Source organism: Dendronephthya gigantea, unplaced genomic scaffold, assembly GCF_004324835.1.
Source record: "Dendronephthya gigantea isolate DGI-Jeju-01 unplaced genomic scaffold, DenGig_1.0 000000F, whole genome shotgun sequence".
In the NCBI taxonomy this organism is placed as follows: Eukaryota; Metazoa; Cnidaria; class Anthozoa; order Malacalcyonacea; family Nephtheidae; genus Dendronephthya; species Dendronephthya gigantea.
Genome location: NW_021163010.1, coordinates 353501 through 373994, shown reverse-complemented (window position 1 = coordinate 373994; position 20494 = coordinate 353501). Strand labels below are relative to the sequence as shown.

Below are 20494 nucleotides of genomic sequence, written 5' to 3'. Positions count from 1 at the left end.
ATTTTTCTCCCTTTATATTATTAGTTGAAAGAACGGAGACAAATAACTCCAGGCGCATGATAACTCAGTTTTGTGCAGGACGCCCTGGTTTGTGATTTGTCGAGATCAGCTGCCATGTTGAATTTATGCAAGATGAAGTATTTCATCGCTAAATATTTAGGCGGAAAAGTGAAAATCTTAATCACAGGAGCTCGAGTCAAAACGGTTGTTCAACAACAGATATTGAGAAATTACAAAAATAAACAAGTTTAATCGACTGATAAGTAAGTTAAGATCTTAACAAAATAATTCTGCGCGTTAATATCAACTTCACTGATACAGAAAAACATAAATAATACCAATAAATGTAGCGAAAGAATGAATGAATGATATCATTGATATGGCGACAAATTATGGCCACGTTTATATCAATAAATATCCAGGGTACATAGGGCATTAGAAGAATTGAGCAGGTTAAATTGATGAAAATCCTGAGTGATCCGGTTAGTCATATCAATGCGAGAGTTTCTTACAATTTTATAGCAGTATTAAATACTGTATGGCTTAATTTCAGGACAACAAAGAAACAGCTCAAGCATTGCGATTACGAGACCACATTACATGTTTATATTAATGTTCCCAGCTGTGATGCCTGATTTTCATATAAAAATCTCTTCTTTTAGTTAATCTAGGTGTGCAAGATGATGGTCATGGCTGAGAAATCACAAAAAAGAAAGAATGAAGGTACCAAATTTTGGCAGAATTATTTCATATACCATTTTCATGTTTTCACTTGCAATAAAGAATGCCTAACATGATTGCTATAATAAGCTAGGAGGCTAGCAATATCCATTTAAATGGTTTCATTTCTTAATGCCTCCCTCTAAGTAATATTTGGATTGGTATCATTGTTGAATTTGTAATTGATTATTTGTTGTAGCATCCTGCTCCAGGATTGCAGAGACATCAATCACATTATCATTTCATCTCTATTTCAGTATAATCTCTTAACATTATCTTCAATTAGAAGCAGTGATGAATGTAGAAGATATGGAGGTTGATGAAGTGGCAGAGAATGATTTATTAACTGGAAAAGTTACCACAACTGTCATTAAAAAATTGGAACAGGAATATGGCACTGGTATGATACTGTAGTTAGGCAAATGACTTTGTGTCCAATTAGGTCAACTGTTAAGGGATGAGAGTGCCTTGCACATGTTTATCCATAGGATGTCACTAAATTTTTATATTTTCTTTGTTTCTTTGTTTTTGAACACTATGACAATGTAATATACCTTAAGGTTTTCATGTTTTACAATTGAACAATTTAGAAGCACATGCATCATGTTGTACACAGTATCTCGCAGTGTCTAAAATTTTTTCTTAGATTGGAAGCAAGAGAGTCATGCTTCAAAAGTCCATATGATCCCTTGTATCTTCACTCCTAAACGTAATACAAGAGATTCCACTAGTGGTAGGGAGGCTGAGCGCACTCTGTACAATACACTGGAGAATATCAACAATCGAGGCCGTGCTGCAGAACATTTTAGGGGAAAAATGCATGGTTTTGTTTTTCATGATCGTATTTTTAACCACGAGGAAATTGATTTCATTTTTGTGACCATACACGGTTTGGTGATATTTGAATGCAAGGCGGTAAAAAGAGAAAGTAGAGCCAAAAATGAATTCTTGAAAGCAAGAGACCAGTTGGAAAGAAAAGTATCAGTGCTTGACTTTATACCTTCTGGTCTTCCAACTTTCAAGGTCGTCGCATTTCCGCTCCTAGCCCGTTGTGATATAGTCATAGAGAATAAGGATGATACTCGTATCCTTTTTAAGGAAGGCCTGGTTGATATTAAAGATTGGCTGAGACGAACAGGCATCGTCAAACAAAAAATTCCATTCAGTGACTATACTTTAATGGTAACGGCAATTCTACTGAAATACCATCAGTCCGACGGAACTACGTTTAACAACGCCCGTGAATTTAAAAGACGAGCAATATGCGGTTCTGATAGCAACTTAACTAAAGAAACTAAATGTTACACTAAAGAACAGGCGAATCTTTTAAAAAGCCGTGATTTAAATTCTGAAGATGTCTGGATAACGGGCGCTGCTGGAACTGGCAAGACATTCGTCTTAAAGGATCGGGTTAAACTTTTGGCTGATAAATACCCAGAAGATGATGACGACAAGAAGATTCTTGTTATTACATACAATTGTCCAGTCAATAAGGAAATAGAGTTAGTAAAACAATGTTAATATATAGTATTACATATTTTCTCTCCTAACTGAGCTTAAAACGTAGCTGGTGATGCACATTTTGAACAGAATGTTGTGGGACACCTCACAAACATGGTTATCAACAAGTTGTAACAATTTATTTAAGCGAAGCTAAGCTTCAACAATTCCTAACAGCATTTTAACAACCATGTTCATGCGGTGCGGCAATGCAAGATTGTTTCGTTGACCCCTACATTTATTATCCAGGGGACGGTTGTAGCTATCAATCCCGTTTAGCCTAAACGGTGGTTAAGTTCAAAATAGCTAGAAAGCAAGATTTTATCGTTTTATTCAACAAGCAAACTAAATGTCTTTAACCTTAATACAAAGCTACTGTTTGCAACATATTCAGTGCATAATATTCAAGTTGACTGTTACGCCATGTGATAGATGTTTAACTTTGGGTTTTTTTTTATTTTTAGACGATGGGTTGAGACGAATGCCAAAAATAAAGGGAAATCAGTGCGGGTTCAGACCTTTTGCACGTTGCTCCACCATATATTTAAAGCTGTAAAAGGGGACAAGGAAGAATGGGAGAAATTTGAAGACATGAAAAAGAGGGTATGTAAAACTATTGTCATAGATTTTATGTTGTATAGTTTAGTCATCATTGACGCAGCGTTTTAAAAACAGTTATTTAACACTGCTGGATGTATCCATAGATATATCATACTACACCATATGCATACGTTTACTGCATGCAAAAGCGATAATTCAAAGGTAAAAAAAATTAGATTTTCATAATTCATTGTTTGGTTGTTATCATAAACCAGTAGCGAAACTTGTTCGTATATGTAGGTAGGTACCGACCCTCCTCTGCACGACTGTGTGGGTAATTTTTGTCTAATAGAAAATTACTGTTTGAAACTTGAAAAATTGCAGAATGATGATGGAGTTGAAGAGGATATGATAAGCTATATTATCGATCAACAGATTATAAAGAAGTATTTTGGGTCCCATTTTACCTACACACGGCACAAATTTCATCATATCCTCGTGGATGAAGCACAAGATCTTCCAGGTAATTGGCTTGGATTACTAGATTCGATGTTGAATAAACGGGAGAAATCCAGCATTTGGATCTTCGAGGATCCCTTTCAAGTGGTAAGAAGAAACACCGCTAGACCAAGGAACTATGAGATCAACCAGCGATTTACCAGACACTCGCTGACCAAAGTTGTTCGGAATACCCATAACGTGTATGAAGCCTATAGCCACTGTTATGACGATCTGCGGGAGAAAGTTACTTCGGCTACGGCGGATTTCTCTAACGAGGAGTTGTCTCCCCCAACCGTAAATCACTCTGTATACGGTAAATCCCCAGAGTACATCCCAGGAGAAAGTGTTGATCAGCTGAATAATTTGTTGATCACCACAATAAAAGAATTGCAAGAACAAGGTGTGCCATTGTTTGATATGGCCATTATCACCTGCGGCACGGAAGTCAATAGAGTCGTAACTCTTTTACAAGATGAAAGTATAAAATCCGTAAATTCTGAGAAATGGTGCGAGTTGAAATATTCCAAGAATGGTAAGAATGACCCACCCGTTACTGTTGACTCCTATCAGCGATTCAAAGGATTGGAGGCAAGGGTGTTGATATTTTTTATACCCAAAGGCTGGACACCACGTGATATGGATATCTACGTTGGTTTTTCAAGATCGTTTTGTCATCTGGTTGTCATAGGAACAAGCCAGGTCATCCAGAAAATAAGATATGACGATCGTAAAATAGATTGAAATACGACTTATAGAATATTGATATACTACAACTTTAGTTTATGCATGTAAAATTTTTAATGGAAACAACGAGTTGTCATGAATTGTCAGGCATCTTGGATTAATCTTTAACGCGTTAAATTTTGTTCTCATGCATGTCAGGTGTTGGGTTGGCTTAAAGCTGACTTGTCAGACAGCCGATGATAGCTGCATGTCTAGCAAGACAGAAACTTTTGTCACCTCAGACCTGACGTCAGCATGTCAAAATATTACAAGAACCAAACAAGCTATAAAAAATCTGTAACAATATTTTAGAAGTATTTTAATACTCTCTATGGGGATGATCAGCGCAATTTTAATTGATTTATGTTCAAAGTGTTCTCAAGTATTGCAACTAAGTTGTAAGTTGGATCACCTGCATAATTTACGTCGCTGATTATATAATTAATAGTTTCAAAATAGAATTTAAGATAATAGTTATTAGAAATTTAGTTTTTGAAAATGTAGAATTTAAAGTGATTTTATCATTTAATATAATAAATAAAGTGTTATGTGAATTTAGATTGGCTGCATGGTTGTCATGCTATCGCAAAATAAAATGGGAGAACATTCGCTAAAAAAATTCGCTTACACACCTCTTTGGGTAACTTTGATGATGAAGAAGACGCTCTCTGGGACATTTGTATCCATGGTTAAGAGCATATAGCACAGCGAAAAAACGAGGAAATTACATTATTACGCTGATGATTTCAAAACAAATGCATTACGTTAATTTTGCTCCTAAGATCCTATCCAAAGCAAGCCTCTGCAGTACTTTAATTCACAACAAACACTATATTAGACTACGCCAACAAATGATCTCAAATATGGATCTAAACTATTACATGGCCGCACTATATCTTTGCATGCAAGGCATAAATATACGTTACCCTGTACAAAACTAGTCCAATTTCCATGATTTTTCTGTGTTCTTTTTGCCAGTATTTTCCACTAAAATTCGAGCAATATCACTGCATAACCATTTATGTGATTGGTATGTACGGATTTGATTGCTATGTATTGGCTAATTAATGAGTAATGTTGTCTAACGAGGTGTTTATCATCAACTCATTGATATAGTATTCTCTTAATATATCCTGTGTATTTTCACGTGGTTTGGTTCCCTGTTTGTTGCGGAATGGATTCTAACATTATGGTCGTATTCGTCATTTTCCGGCCAATACGATCATGGTCGTATTCGTCATTTTCCCGCCAATACAACCATGCTACGACCATGGTCGTATCATGGTCGTATTGGCCGGAAAATGACGAATACGACCATGGTCGTATCATGATCGTATTGGCCGGAAAATGACGAATACGACCATGGTCGTATTGGCCGGAAAATGACGAATACGACCATGGTCGTATCATGGTCGTATTGGCCGGAAAATGGCGAATACGACCATCATGGTCGTATTAGCCGGAAAATGGCGAATAAGACCATGGTCGTATTGGCCGGAAAATGATGAATACGACCATGGTCGTATCATGGTCGTATTATCCGGAAAATGACGAATACGACCATGGTCGCATTGGCCGGAAAATGACGAATACGACCATGGTCGTATCACACACAATATTGTTTAATGCTTAAGCCCCGTACAGACGGCCAATTTTCCTTGCCAAGTTTTATTTGCTCGTGTGTACGCCAAAAAATTGACGGGTTTTCCTTGACAAGGAGCCTTGTTCAAAAGCTAGTCATGCCAGCTTTTCAGCAAGGAAAAAGTTTAAGCTCGTGTGTATGGCCGTCAAGGAAAACTTGACAGGAATTGCGCAGTAGGAACATGGAAAATAAAACTTGGCAAGGAAAATTTGTTCGCACACACCAGCAAGTGAACTGCATGGTCGAGGAAACTTGTCAAGGAAAACTGGCCCGTACGGGGCATTATTAATGGATCATGCACAGAAACAGAGCTGAATATGTACATGGCATGACAAAACAATGCGCAGTTGGAATCATGCATAATATGTAATTACTACGTCTTTAAGAACTTGCTAGAAATATTTGAGGGAACTCAAATATTTCCAAAGAATGTGCTATTTATTTCACCCGGATATTGGTATATATAGGCCTAACAAAATTCCAGCTGTGTCTGTAATCAAATAAACTCAGTCTTGAGGCTTTGGACATCATTGGCCAAACCAGGGCTTGGTTTTATAGAAGCATTTGCGTCCATTTAGTTGTAAATATAGGTAATGTTTATTACCACGTCATTTTTGTCTTTACCTGCAATTGCGAGGTCGTTTAAAAGAATAAAGAGAAATATGAAAATATTTATCAAAACAAACATTCTTTTCAAATTTACTGATTATGCACTGCGTGAGGTATTTTTAATAAATCTTTCAAATTTAAAAAATGCGTTGTTTTGCTGAAGATATTGACAAAAATTTGAATTTGAAACAGTGTTTAGAACTATATATATATTTATATAGTATAAGCATAAATATAAAATTCTCTATATATTATATCTTTTTCCTATGGCCCGAATAAGTTTTATATACATCGTCGTCACTAACAGACATTGTGTTATAGCCTTGTAGGCTATGATTGAACAGATACATGGATGTTTTGAGGAAATTTCCTACATTCAGCGGAAGTCGCTTCTTCAGTCTTCTGCTGAAGCGAAATGTCTTATTGACAGACAGTATAAAAGAAGCTGGGTTCTTGATTTCAACACAATTCAACACTGACTATGGCGATGTTAACTTACACGCTGTTCTCATATTTTTTGGTGTTTGGAGCTGGCACGAATAGTTCAAAGTATGTTAGACTTTCTGTAAGTATTTCCTTGTCTCTAAATTTCTTTCTATTACACTATATTACAGTACAAAGTCAAAGGCAAGCCGTTATTTTGTCAAAGATGATGAGAATAATGGTTGATTGATTGGTGCGTCACAGTGGATTTTATGAAATTATTCTCGATTTTGAGTTTTTTATACTTGCAGCTTGATAAGAAAAACCCCATTGACCCAGGACAATGTGACCAATCTAATCACGGCGAAATAAAACTCGTTCAAGACAGACTTGGAGCTGATAGAGTTCTTATATGCACAGAAGAAACCACCGAATTCTTATGGCAAACTATCGATGGTATGTATATTTATGGCTCTTGGAGCTAAGGGGATACATAGTTTAAGAAGGTGACGTTATAGACACGGAGAATATTCAAGGGACAGCTTTGTGAGCAAGATTTGTGAAAAAGAGCATTTATGCATTTACTTTGTGAAAAAGAGCATTTATACGCATGTTTTGGCAGTTGAAGATTTGACAGTTCAGCTAGTACTCAGTAGTAGTTCAATTTATACTTAAATACGTACATATCTTGTGGGCTATAGTGCAAAGGTTTTCTGCACTTGACACAAGCCCTAAAATGTTTTTAAAGGTTCATGCATATACATTTTTAATTTATTTAGGGAGTTCCACTGTCGGTGAGTATTTTAATCCTGCACTTGACTGCTCAGATGTCGTTGACAGAGTTCCTGATGCCACTGACGGATTTTACTGGATAAATTCAACAGCTATAGAAGATGTGGCTAAGGTGTGTTCCTTAATTATAACTGAGTATGTGTTCCTTACTCTAAGGCAGGTTGAGATCCCTACGGCATGAACAAAAAGAGAGCTAAACCTCGCAAAATAAAGGCTATAGAATTTGGATTACCTTTTTTTGAAGCACACTGTATAAGTGGGCTTGTACAGTTTTATTATATCTATCCTACAGGGCGCGCATGGTAGCCACTGATTGGGGTTACACGCATTCAAGAAAATACTGTTTTCTAAATCTTTATCAGGCATGGTGTGACGTTACAACAGATGGAGGAGGATACTTGTTGGTTGCAAAGAAAGATGACGCTGTCACATGGACTGTTCCTTCAACGAATGAAACTGTTGATCCTTTTGGAAAACCTCATTGGTCCAGTATCTTTGGAAAAATTAATATGTTAGATATACGTTTCCAAATATCAACAACATCAAACTTTAAGGATACAAAGGCTCATTGGTGAGTCGAAAATTTAAAAAATTATATTATAGTGTAGGTCTCTTTCACAACGTCAAATCTTTCATACATTTAATTTTGGAGTTCCTGCTGCATGCATTGGTAAAGTGTATACATCCGCTATCCTTTTGATGATGGAGAATTTGCCAAAAAATTACCATGCAGACAATAATATATTTTACCATATATTTACTGAAGGAGTTTCAGATTGGCAAATACGCGTCCTTTTGGTCAACTTCTTGTTCGCAATTCTGGAGGATGTACTAAAAATAATCCTGGAATTGGTGATATTTCTTTCGTCAAAGACCTGCAGACAGGAAAAGTTGTAAACAGAAACTATAGATGCTCTCTTTTTAGTGGACACCTTTCACGATTGATTGGATGGGTAAGTTTTACAAACCATAAAAAAGATTAGAAAACTACTTCACCTTTGGACCCAACATCAGTTACATAACTTTCTGATATACACTTTTAAAAAAAGAACAGTCCGGCAACTTATAGGTTTAATTTGTCACGTCAGTTTATCATTTTTAAGCATTCCTAATATTTTCTCCTTTTCTGTATAACGAATGTGCAATTCAAAAATATTTCTTTTTAGGGAAAGATGAACAGATGCCTTCAGCAGCCTTGCTCGCCTGGCTTTGCATATTTTGGTGGGGAAAGACTGGACGATTCAGGCTCTTTCAGGTATAATGAATAAGTCAAGCCTGGTTCACATATGAATGTGAACGGTATCAGACGGACCCGATAATTTTGAAAAGAATTTATGCAATAACAAATATAAACAATAAAAACCCAGGCATGCCTCGGTCATATGTGAACCAACAGGCATTAGTCTATCTACCAACTTACTATTTATGCAGTTATCTATATATAATAAAGCTTGGTTTCCATTTAGTCGTAATTGTCGCGTGAACAAGTCATTTTCACCGATGAGAAATGTCCGGATGTGAATTATATTTGTTGTCATTTCATGAACAAATCGGTCATTTTTGACTGCTAATACATAGAAATATTCCATCACATCAGCCACCTTGACATGTTCACGACACTCACGAATAAATGGAAACTAGGATTAATACATATTTGATTATACAATATAGCTACAGTGCTCATAGGAGGGCAGCAAGCTCTGGGATATTACACAGTAGTACTGCATTTGTTGGGTGTTCCTATGGAAAGGTAAACATATATACTTCTGTCTTCACTTAAAACCTTTAATAAAACATATAAGAAATATGAACATATAGAAGTATAAACATATATACTTCTGTCTTCATTAGGCAATGCCTAAGCACACGTTTATAAATGTGTGACAGAAGCATTTCTATGCATGATTTTGTTTATCCCCCCAAAGGTACGTAAAAGCGCCGTACGTCTATGCTATATATACGCCTTATAATGCTTGGTTTTTCCCATCAAATTCAGTTACAAAAGTGTGTCCAAAAACGTAAGGCAATGTGCCCCCCCTGATCGCGTTTTGTATAACGACTGACGTTATCTTTTTGTATACAGTGCTGCGCGTGCTATGGACCAAAAGGAGGAACAAAGAATTACTGTTCGTCAGATTGTACTCCCATCAATGAAGGCGAGATAACAAAAAATGTCCATGTTTGGATATGGGTTCGCTCGTCCATTCCAAAACGAGCCTGGAGAAAATGTATTGAATACGTTGTTACGAACAAGAATGGGAACAATGTAACATACAGTCTTGACGAAGAAACAGGGACACGACGAAAGGTGTAGTAAACGTGTAATTAAAGCTATAAAAAGCGAAGAAAAGCAAAACATCGGGTTTTTGTATACGTTATTGTCATAACAATTCAGGTTCATAGACAGTCCTAAAACATCCTAATTATTTGTTTTGATTATCTCTAACAGGGTAATTGTGCTCACACAAATGAAGTAAAAAAGAATGGTGCGGTAAGAATACGTATAACAATTTGACAAAGCGAAATTCATTATTAACAGTGATACATTTTCTCACACAATTGCAAGCTTGTCTATTCAACCATGCCGTAAACTATATTCCATGCACATGCTGTTCATTCGTTCTAATACGTTCATTTTTCATGCACGTATTGTGGTATATTGAGTTATTATATCAGATCTTGAAATATTTAACAGGTCTTGGTGGCTCCAAATAGAAAAGCTGAAAGTAGAATCCCCTCTGCACCAGGACTTTTACTTTATCGTCCTAAAAAAAAACCGAAACACTGTTAGTTCGTGGAAAAAAAAACTGGAAGGAAATCGCAATGATGAACGAGGTATTTGCAACAGAAAAAATGTACATGCACATTTTATTTGAAATCTGCATGAGATTGAATCATATATGGCGGATGAATCTACATTGGGCGTCAACTTAAAATACCATTGGCATTTAATTGTTGTATTAGCGGAAGTTATTACATGCAGAAATGAAAATATTTCACGGTCGTTTTTTATTATTACTCTCAATGAGAATATCTCTTAATGACATATATGGGATTAAATATGGAATTGATTTCGCCAATGGGCAAAAAATACTTTGTGGCATGGAAAATACTATAAAGAAAATATCATGCAGACACGATAAATATTTCCCTAAACGATTCGTGAGATAAATTTTTCCGCACACGGAGCTCTTGATTTTAGAGTTTTCCCATCTTTTCTCATCAACACATACTACCTGTCAGTGGCGTAGTATATGTAATTTCTGATCCAGCCTCAACCCTCCCTATAAGGTCTCAAAAGGCCCTGGGAACGAGGTTGATTTCTGATCTAGTTTATATAGTAGAGTTCTGTTTTTGTCTGGGGCCAGGGGGATCAAAATTCAGATTCATTATAACACCTTCTGACCTTAGATACAATGAAATAGGAATTTAACATGCTTTCTATTTAAATATGAAATAAGGGGGGAATTTCGTTCTTGATATATTTAGTTGCATCAACATGTCATGGTTCATACAGTGTCGATTTTGTTCCGCTATGCAAGTTTTTATAATTTTCAATTCTTGTTGTCACAGTTAATTAACAATATAAACCGATAAGCGGTTAGAATTTACCAATGATTATGCTATTTTACATTACGCAGATAAACTGTTTTTAGAAAGCTGGTAAGTGTAGTGGCTGCGGGTCGAAATTCCGTAGTTCGCAATTGCAATTTTGCAATCAGTTAAATCAGTTTCGCGACATTTAACAATAGGAAAAAGAGTTATATACGAATATAGTTTGCATTAATGTTAAGGTAAAAAGTGAACAGAAAAAGATCGAGGAAAGAATAAAGAAGCTGGAACTTTTTTCGCTAGGCAATCGTAAGTAAAGTACATGTAATGTTTTTATAAAGCAGGACACAAAGCTTTTCTCGTAAATAAAATATGTTGTTTTCTAGGAATGCTGCTCTACATTATGCAGTAAAATAAGAGACTGGCAAATATCTAAAAATGTTTACATGCTCTGACATTTGATGTTATATTAATTATTATACTATACAGATATAAAAGGTTGTCTACGTTTGAAAACCTTGCAACCTGGTTTACGTAACGGTTTTCACAGAATTGGAAGATACTTGGTAAGTGCATATTTAGAGTATAAAGAATGCGAGCAATTAAAAAAGTTTTTTCCTTAACAGAACAGCGTTGACAAGTTCTGGATTTTTTAAGCATTAGTTCTGGGGCCAATTGTATAAAAGACTAGTTATTTTTAACTGTAGTTAAGGAGAGAATTGGCCAATCAGAGTTGTGTATTTCTGAGTTAACTATAGAATTTAACTATATATGCAAAATGTAAAGAGTTTTATACAAAGAATGTCACAACGTTTTTCTATTATTGATCAAGTATCAGTTCGAGTTGTTTTATTCAGCGACATTTCCTCGTCATAATTGTTAATTAGCGCCAACTATATTAATTTATATATTTTTAGTCGTCACAACTATAGGAATAGTAAAACTGCTATGTCAGACCTAATAACTTTGCCCAGTTCGCTTAGTAACACCCAAAAACCAAATTTTGATTTACGAGTTCGCCTCGAATGGTGGTCTATAAATCTTTAAAATTAATAGCGTTTAAAGAAGCTCAGTTCTCACACACCGCAAGACGTTGACTGGCTATATTCCTCCTACCTTTTTCTTTTTAAATTTTTCGCTTACTATAGGCCTACTGTGATATGTCCAACAATGGATGGACTCTTATAAGTCGCTTTTCAAATGCTGATTCAAAAAATTGGATAGAAAATGGTGTATTTTGGTTTGACAAATCTTCCGTCTTCGGTAATCCGAGGAGTCCATCTGAAAACAAGGATATGATTTCTGAAGCATTCTGGAAAGTAAAAGCCAACGAATTCAAGATAACACGAAGTGATGACTCTAGTCACACAGCTCTACTACAAACCACTTCCAATTGTCTTCAAGGTGGGACATTCAGGTCTAAAATCACAAGTTATGGAAACTTTCGTAATGGTGCTGTCTGGGCAAGTGATCAGTGTCGTGGAAATTGTCCAGTTAGTTACGGCGGTCAGTACCAAACTACGGCAGGTTTTGAGAAGCACAGTTGTAGCAGCAACATTCAGAGTAGTAACTACATTGGGTTTTGGTGTGATTGGGATAGTGGTGATGGTGCAGTGATGATGATTGGTGGTGGAGGAAGTGCTTGTGGCCGAGCAGATCATGGTGTTGGAATAACAGAGGAAAATTACGCAAGGTTTGGTGGAACTCTACCTCGCTATGATTTTGGCTACAACGCAGACAATGCTCCACCTTCAACGTATTCACTCAATTTGTGGGTTCGTTAGAAACCATTAGTTAGAAACCACATTTTAGATTTGGCGAAAATACCATAAATTAATTTGTTATACATAGCAGCAACACTTAATAAATATATGGGGATAATGGCTTAGTAAGTTAGTTGATTCAAAGACTATATATATATATATATATATATATATATATATATAATTATATATATATATATATATATATATATAGACGTAGACAAATGATGTAATAACGTAACATGCGTATAGTTTTATATACCACAAAGTTAGTCATACTCATTGCTGTCAAAATCAATTCCAGTTATTATACTTTTCAGCTAAATATTGATCAACATTTTTGGTTTTGCTAAAAGTGTTTAATTATTATTAAGTAGTTTGAGAGATTTTCACATGCATTCTCCAACAGAAGCATAGGGATATTGCCTGGGGATATTGGTGAAGTTGATGTAAAACAAAAGTTGATTTTATGCATGTATATTCACGATTATGCAGAAATATTTTTCTTGCTTCTTTGAAAGCGGAGTTACTTAAATTAGAACAGATCAGGTGATCAGTTTTTGATTGAAGGATTAAGATCATTGAAATATTGATGATTCATTGCAACGTCTGCAGCCATACGCATTAATGGATTGAACACGAGCAATTTCTAGACGATGAAAATAAAATGCGATCATATTAGAGATGTTGTGTTATTAGAGAGGTGGTAAATTTTCGAGGCTCACTTGTCCAGGTTAGCCTGCATAGCTCTTGTAAATTAACGCCTACAAATTGATTGAGCAACAAAACGCTTCGTCTCATCTGTACAGTTGGGCGACGATTGCTTGTCATATTTTGCATTAAAAAATGAATGAAAAAAATGCAAACGATCGCTCGCCCAAAATAGCAGGAAATTAACAGATAATTTTTTACTTGTTTCAACATGTATATAAATGCAACAAATTATACACAGAACCCAGGATACAATGCAATACACGAGAATACCACACCTGTAGTAGGTCCCTGCCAATGGATGGAAGTTTTGGAACAACGTGAGATAACGATACTGGAAGATGGAACCCATAATCCTATATTTTATAAGAAAAAATTCATAGCTTGAACAATTTGCACGATACGTCCAGCAACGAAAAGAAAATTTAAGAGGCACCAAAAGAGCCACCTTTATTAAGTGTTCTTTGCTTACTTTATACTCTGGCAATTTTGTCATTCCAGGCCAAGCCTCTTCATTTGGTGATCCTAAGATTCTTATAGTACAGTACGTCAAAAAAAATATACTACAAACAAATTTCTCAAGTAAATATGCAAACAGCGTTTTAAATAATCAGAAAGACTGAGCCCTTACGACGGACACGTCACGTATAAGTATAATACAGCTTTGCTGAACGCTATCTGTAATGCAATGGTACTATTTTGCATGTCTGTCACATTGTATAATAAATTTATCTAACTGCTTTCGAGCTTGGAAAACAATAAAGATACTTGTATATTTTTCTTAGTTGGTCATCAACGTCGCTCCCTGGGAAAAGAGGTCTTCCGCCATTCGACAATTCTAAATAAACAATTTTAGAATCATATTCAAGCCAATATTGTGGATTACCAGCGTTGATCACCGTTTATTTTAATTTAATTCTATTTTAATTCTTTCTCAAAATTTGACATGAAACAGCCAAAAGAAACGTACTGTATTTCTTAGATGTTTGTAATAGTAAGATTTCACAGCTCTGGCCATTTGTTTTATTCGAATTTATCCTTTCTTCAAGAGGATTCTGAATTTAAAAAAGATTGTGATGCATACCTGCAAAAATGCATCCAGCTGACCACATGTCTATTGAGGTCGTGTAAATCTTCGCTCCCATTAAAACATCTGGCGGACGATACCATAATGTTACAACCTAGAGTTGAGATATACTAAAGCAACAGTATTCATTTTTGAGCAATTCAACCTGTTGAATGTTGAATAAATGAAACATTTTGATAAAAAAAAATATGGAAGGCAGTACACTAATGCTAACACCACGCAGCCAGGGTTTTTATTACTTTTTTTCGTTATAAAACCATGGCTTTTAATGTCGCAGAAATAAGCAGATGCAACCAGAAGAAAATGTACGAATTAGTAATGATAACAATTAAAGCTTGCAATCATTGTTATAATGCATTTGAACATGCTATCTTTAAAAGATGGAATTTATTAGGAGTGTAACTAACCTCAGCTGAATAACAGCGAACAGGAATACCAAACGGTCGAGCTAATCCAAAATCACCCAATTTTAACTCCCCATCCTTTAAATAATTACGGTAAATGGTAAATTTGCCTGACTTTAGGCACAATATGCAGCAAGTACATATTCTCAAAAAATTTCCAGAGTTTGCTATCAATTATTGCAGGTGAAGATTTCGTTTACCTTATTAATTAGTAGATTTTGAGGCTTGAGGTCGCGATGTAGCACATTATTAGCATGACAAAATGCCAGTCCTCGTAATAACTGATACATGAAAGACTAAATAATTTTAAAATATTTTCTCCAATAAACTGGAGTTCAACGCAAAGTCTGTCGAGGCGGGTCTTACTAAAAACCGCCCGAAACCGCCCAAAGATAAAGAAAAATCATCCGAGACTTCGTCGGTCTGGTCCGAAAACGACTGACTAACAACGTTAACGACTTCCCTTCCCTGCCTAATTGTTACTGCATATTGATCTATAGAAATTATGAGGATAACGTCAACACCGACCAAATCAGGAGTCTGGTATATATCCAGGTTATGAAATCTCAAAACACAATTTAAAAAGATCATAAGGACAGAACATACATCATGTTACCTTTACAATATTAGCGTCAACTTCCCCTTGACAGCTATCAAAGTATTTTTTCAAATCCTGCATAAAAATTTTAATAAAAAGTATACCAATGATAGCTATTATAAGGCAACAAAATAATTTGGTAAAGTTTGTAGACTTTTCAAATAATGCAGCTTACTGATAAACATTTGAAACCTCCTGGTATGTATAATGTATCCTGTGATTTTTGTTAACCAGACAGGGTCTTCTACAACCCAGCACAAGTGTATAAATGAACTACATCTAATGTATAGAGGAAATCGGCAGAGGAAATCACCTGGTCACAGTACTCAAAAACCAAAGTAAGTTTTTTCTCACTTATCATAATATCATATAATCTGAAACAAAAACACAAACAAAAGATATTTTATATGGCCAACAAGTATGATTTACTTGTATAGAGTTGTACTTGGTAAAAAATGTGCTTCTCAGTATTGAGACACAAATTATAATGTCAACTTGCCTGACAATGTTCTTGTGTTTTAATTCTTTCAGTAGACAGATTTCTCGTAATGCCGAGCTGGGTACACCCTGATGTACAATTGATTGGATAAGATAGACTACCAAATATATTAGTCCACTAACATTTGGCAACTTTGTCCAGCCTAGGCTGGGTCTACTTCATTCCAATATCAAATATAAAGGAGAGAGGGCATGGTAGGAGACAAAATAGAATGAAGCAGTCCAATGCCTATTGCTCTGGATATACCAGTTTATTAGGATCCAGTCATTGTTACTCTGAGCACTTTGTTTAGTTTCATGTCAGACAACTTATTATTAATACAGTAATACCAGTTAATCAGCAATATATTCTTGGATTTCACCTAATTAATTCACCTCATCATCATCATCCAAACGAACTCTTTTTAGTGCTACAATCTCATGAGTTTCTTTATTCTTGGCTTTAAACACAGTTCCATATGTACCTATTTCAGAGATTATTGAGTGATGTTTGAAAGTTTTGCTAAAATTGGGTGAGCTGCTGCCAGGGTACGTCTAATTGTGCCAAATTTTTAAACATTACGAGTGAGCGAATACTCCAGATATGATATTTGTCCAAGTAAGCACAGGCCTCCAACAGACATTACCAGTTAATTACTTGTATTAAAAAGATATTCAAATATTAGATATTTAGATATTTCTAAAGCCCTGTTTATGTTAATAAGACCGGGCTTCAATACTTTGTCATCATTGCCATGCTTATACACTGGGTAAAAAGTAAACGAGCCTGATTCATCTACAATTTCTTATATTTACAATTCCTAAGATAAAGTTAAAACATTGACATGAAGTACTCGAAGCACATACAAGGTGCAAAGTACATTTATATAAACTCGAGGACGAATGAATATTATAAACCAATACCTTCCCCGATTTTTTCAAGTTTTTCATATTTCTGCATCACAGTGAATACCGGTAATCATGAAATAAATAAAAGCAGTTGTTATCACTTCGTATCAACTTTATTGTCTGTGTTTATTATTTTCATTCATAATACTGTCATCAGGAAATTTTGTTTCAATCTTATTGTGTGTAAGGGAGGGGGAGAGTGGTTGAGTACAGACTATCTTTTATTTACGACTTCCAACAAATTTCTCCTGAGAAGTTTATAATAAAAGGTATTCAACGATGTTGATACTGCAATAGGAATGAACGGATCAATATTTCGTTCGTTAAATAAACGTATCATTTAATATAGTATAAATAAACCAGTGATGTAAACATTATTCGACCTTCCCTTCCCTAGATACGACTGACCTCCTTCAGACCTGCGAACAGGACCAACAGGTCAGTTTTCGACTGAAAAATTAAAGTTGAAGAAATGTGGTTTTGAATTACAATCTTTATTATTGTAAACTGCGTGGAATCAAATTCCAATTTTACTCCGTAAAAGTTGGCGTGTTAAGTGAGAAAATGCCAAAAATTATGGGACTTTTCTGGATTTTTCGATTACGCTCTCTGGCGATACATGCCATGCGCGGGCGTTTACCCGCGGCTTCCAGCAGACCGAATAAAATATTCAGTTACTCGGAAAAAATACATTTGGCATTGCTTTGGAGTGTGTGTTTCCGACACGCATAAAGCACTTCTAGCGTATTCTAGGGGCAATGGAGAACCGTTAGGAAAACATTTATCTGTGTATAGTAAACACAGTGATTTTGTGGTGAAGATTTACTGAAGGAAACACGGGAACTGAATATATATGAGCTGGCATCATAAATAAGGTAAGCACTTGTAATTTGACGACCGCTATATTTCAACAGAGGTTTCTAATATGGATATACGGTTTCATTTTATTCTTGATGACGTTTCCATGTTGTTGCAATTAGTAGGTTAAAGCGAATGTTAATTGTGACATTTTGCCACTGAGAACATTTTATGAAAGAACATTTTATGAGTAAAACTCTGCGTTGTATAAGTTGGAAATAAAATTAGAAATTCATAGACGAGTGTTTATTCAGTCAATAAATTTTAGTTCTGATCTGTAGGGTATTATCAGATCCAATATTCGCATCAAATTTGCCACGGTTTTTTAGTGTTTTGAGTGGCACTTGCTGGGCAACGAAAGTGTTCCCATTTTACTAGTTGAATTTTTGGGCAATTTTACCTGGCATTTCGTGTATGGTTTTCAATCTAATATTAGTAATTAATTGGGTCTTAACTTGACAATTACGAATGGAATGTTTAAATTGTGTACGAGATAGTACAATACACGGCTTTTATTACTTTAGAGTTTACCAATTCGAATGTTGCAACAAATTATAACGTGGCTAAATTTCGTTTTTAGGGTAGTTTCACAATGTAATGTTGTAAATATATACACAGGTGTATGATTGTCATAGAATGTACACATTATAGTTGTCAACAAAAATGTATAACTGTGCCCCCTTGAATGCACACTAAGAGTGTAGGAAGAATTCTCGAGAATGTAGACAATGTTGTTGCATTTAGATTCTATAGGTGCAGAAAGGCCACTTAATTTCTTAATGCAAGGTTTGAGCATATTGATAACAATGTCAGACTTTAATAGTTTACCTGCTATTAGGGTACATGTGTGTAGATTAATTTGGTGCAGACATTATATAAAGAGTACAATATGTTTGTGCATCAATGCTCTATGATTCAATTGCAGTTGTATTAATTACAGTGCTAATTATTAAAGTTCAGATACTTACCCATTCTTGTAATTATTGTCAGCATGATAGTTGAAAGTACATATAGCAACCATTCAATATAGGCTTTAATTAAGCACCACTCTACACGTCAAGTGGATCTCGAACTTAAGATTTAGAATTGCAATCCTGGGATTGCAGTTCCAAAAACCTATAATTAAATGATATTTTTTAACAGATTTGTATGAGATTAAATTTATATGAGATCCATACTGATCTATAAAAAAATCTATATTGTAAAGCATAATGATTTTAGTAAGATTCAAACCATCACAATTTAAAATGTACATCCTGATTAATGAAACATAGTCATTGCATGTCATTTATTTTCTTATTTAGTCTGATCCTAGTCTGGAGTGCAAACCTTTTTTTTCCATATTTTTAATAACCTTTTAAAGACCTCTCAAAAACTATTCTTACTCTAACAAAAAAGAAGTCTTGTCAAAAGCAAAGTGATTGTCTTTCATGCACTTAACACTGTAGTTCATTCATAATAGTTTCACTCTGAGAAAGAGAGTACTCTCTATGGGCCCTAAATGCACTTTAAACAATTCCTAGTCCTGACACAATGTTGTTTTATGCAAATCCTTTGCAATACTGTATTCAATTCTATTTTAAAGAATTCCTTTCCTATGCGATTTGTTGTGGTGTTTGCTGTTCACACCCTCAATAGGATTATCCCCGCACATGCAGGTATCTCTGATCATCAGTTAATGAGAACTTCCAGGACACTTGTTATTGAAATAATAATAATAGTTCTAGCTCTTAGGATTCTTTGGTTTGACACAGTTTTTTGTGAGTTCAGAAATGAACAAGATCACTTGTGTGGTAGATAACGCACCATCATTGGGACATGAATCTGACCATTTTTGGAAATCTTCCTTTTGCTCAGTCAGGAAAATAGCTATCAAGTGGGTGTTGCACAATTGCTTAAATTTTGCATTTAGCAAAAGTCGGCAAAATGATATTTAAAGTTATTAATATATTAAATTGGAAAATATTCCCACTTTGTCTGGTAATCACCAAGTAAATGGTTATAATATAAAAAAAAATATTGATTGTTGCATTCATCATAATTGCATAGTTAGCACTTATCTTTATGATAAAAAAACGGATATTGTTAAAGGATTGAGTTTGTTAGTGAATACCAAAAATACCACAGTACCGGAAAAACCTTATACAAATGGACTTTATAGTGGTTTTTTAACGAATTGTGAAAGCATATCTTCAATTTTTATGTTTTTTTGTGTTTTATAACTATGGAAAAGAAATATTCTGCGTTTGAGAAGTTGGGAGTGCCAGAAATGAATAAAATGTGACTCTGCGATAATTTAACTGCGTAACTGCTAAACTGCACGCATCTTCTCAGGAAATGCTCGGCTAATTGTTATTAATATTTATAATTATTTATATAAATCATGATTTACGTTATTTGCAGTAGCGAAAAGCTATTAGGGAGCTTTATATTAGCAGTGACTACGAGTACAACTACGAGTACGAGATTCGTCATTCTCGCGCGTTGTTTGCTTACGCCATCAGCCAAAACTCGTAGTCGTTGGGCTTTCGAGTACGAAATTTATCAAAAAACTCGTACTCAAAAGCCCGGCGACTACGAGTTTTGGCTGATGGCGTAAGCAAACAACGCACGAGAATGACGAATCTCGTACTCGTAGTCGTACTCGTAGTCACTGCTAAAGCTCCCTAATATTGATAGCTGGGG

The 20494-nt window shown here is 35.2% G+C and overlaps 5 protein-coding genes across 8 annotated transcripts in view; 4 read left to right on the top strand and 1 right to left on the bottom strand.

Annotated features, from left to right (window-relative positions):
* The first annotated feature begins 174 nt into the window (after window positions 1-174).
* LOC114516369 lies at window positions 175-4818 on the top strand. 2 transcript variants are annotated; one of them, XM_028535836.1, is made up of 6 exons: window positions 175-263; window positions 663-723; window positions 1010-1120; window positions 1367-2222; window positions 2685-2823; window positions 3145-4818. In XM_028535836.1, the coding sequence occupies exons 2-6, from the start codon at window positions 681-683 to the stop codon at window positions 4000-4002; spliced, it is 2007 nt and encodes a 668-aa protein (XP_028391637.1). In that variant the 5' UTR covers window positions 175-263; window positions 663-680; the 3' UTR covers window positions 4003-4818. The 2 variants fall into 2 exon arrangements, with proteins under 2 accessions (XP_028391637.1, XP_028391629.1); XM_028535828.1 differs by having other exon boundaries at window positions 1007-1120.
* Window positions 4819-6716: 1898 nt separating this feature from the next.
* Window positions 6717-9965, top strand: LOC114517928. The gene is made up of 9 exons (XM_028537784.1): window positions 6717-6800; window positions 6970-7114; window positions 7438-7562; window positions 7813-8021; window positions 8217-8403; window positions 8617-8705; window positions 9122-9200; window positions 9534-9758; window positions 9900-9965. The coding sequence occupies exons 1-9, from the start codon at window positions 6717-6719 to the stop codon at window positions 9963-9965; spliced, it is 1209 nt and encodes a 402-aa protein (XP_028393585.1).
* Window positions 9966-11820: 1855 nt separating this feature from the next.
* On the top strand, window positions 11821-12808 carry LOC114517492. The gene has a single exon (XM_028537248.1). The coding sequence runs from the start codon at window positions 12163-12165 to the stop codon at window positions 12784-12786; it is 624 nt and encodes a 207-aa protein (XP_028393049.1). The 5' UTR covers window positions 11821-12162; the 3' UTR covers window positions 12787-12808.
* A 388-nt stretch (window positions 12809-13196) lies between these two features.
* LOC114521212 (cyclin-dependent-like kinase 5) lies at window positions 13197-17114 on the bottom strand. Its single transcript, XM_028541622.1, has 12 exons — window positions 16967-17114; window positions 16439-16527; window positions 16065-16132; window positions 15879-15939; window positions 15584-15640; window positions 15168-15263; window positions 14971-15045; window positions 14561-14657; window positions 14245-14314; window positions 13949-14009; window positions 13755-13832; window positions 13197-13414 (listed from the first exon to the last, which is right to left on the bottom strand). The coding sequence occupies exons 1-12, from the start codon at window positions 17001-17003 to the stop codon at window positions 13319-13321; spliced, it is 885 nt and encodes a 294-aa protein (XP_028397423.1). The 5' UTR covers window positions 17004-17114; the 3' UTR covers window positions 13197-13318.
* Window positions 17115-17472: 358 nt separating this feature from the next.
* Window positions 17473-20494, top strand: part of LOC114521164 (unconventional myosin-Ia-like) — a 28528-nt gene continuing 25506 nt past the window's right edge. For all 3 annotated transcript variants that reach the window (XR_003686786.1, XR_003686784.1, XM_028541589.1), the window contains exon 1: window positions 17473-17826. The gene's annotated coding sequence lies outside the window, so the exon portion shown is untranslated. The remainder of the gene's footprint in view (window positions 17827-20494) is intronic.

What these genes read in the sequence shown, in the direction of transcription:
- LOC114516369 (XM_028535828.1), top strand. Translation starts at nt 681, where the DNA reads ATGATGGTCATGGCTGAGAAATCACAAAAAAGAAAGAATGAAG. An exon ending in CCAGTCAATAAGGAAATAGA is followed by an intron (nt 2,223 to 2,684) that starts GTTAGTAAAACA and finishes TTTTATTTTTAG; the next exon opens with ACGATGGGTTGAGACGAATG. An exon ending in TTGAAGACATGAAAAAGAGG is followed by an intron (nt 2,824 to 3,144) that starts GTATGTAAAACT and finishes GAAAAATTGCAG; the next exon opens with AATGATGATGGAGTTGAAGA.
- LOC114517928 (XM_028537784.1), top strand. Translation starts at nt 6,717, where the DNA reads ATGGCGATGTTAACTTACACGCTGTTCTCATATTTTTTGGTGTTTGGA. An exon ending in CAAAGTATGTTAGACTTTCT is followed by an intron (nt 6,801 to 6,969) that starts GTAAGTATTTCC and finishes TTATACTTGCAG; the next exon opens with CTTGATAAGAAAAACCCCAT. An exon ending in CTTATGGCAAACTATCGATG is followed by an intron (nt 7,115 to 7,437) that starts GTATGTATATTT and finishes TAATTTATTTAG; the next exon opens with GGAGTTCCACTGTCGGTGAG.
- LOC114517492 (XM_028537248.1), top strand. Translation starts at nt 12,163, where the DNA reads ATGTCCAACAATGGATGGACTCTTATAAGTCGCTTTTCAAATGCTGAT.
- LOC114521212 (XM_028541622.1), bottom strand. Translation starts at nt 17,003, where the DNA reads ATGCAGAAATATGAAAAACTTGAAAAAATCGGGGAAG. An exon ending in GTTTGGATGATGATGATGAG is followed by an intron (nt 16,133 to 16,438) that starts GTGAATTAATTA and finishes ATTGTACATCAG; the next exon opens with GGTGTACCCAGCTCGGCATT. An exon ending in CAAAATTGCCAGAGTATAAA is followed by an intron (nt 13,833 to 13,948) that starts GTAAGCAAAGAA and finishes TATAAAATATAG; the next exon opens with GATTATGGGTTCCATCTTCC.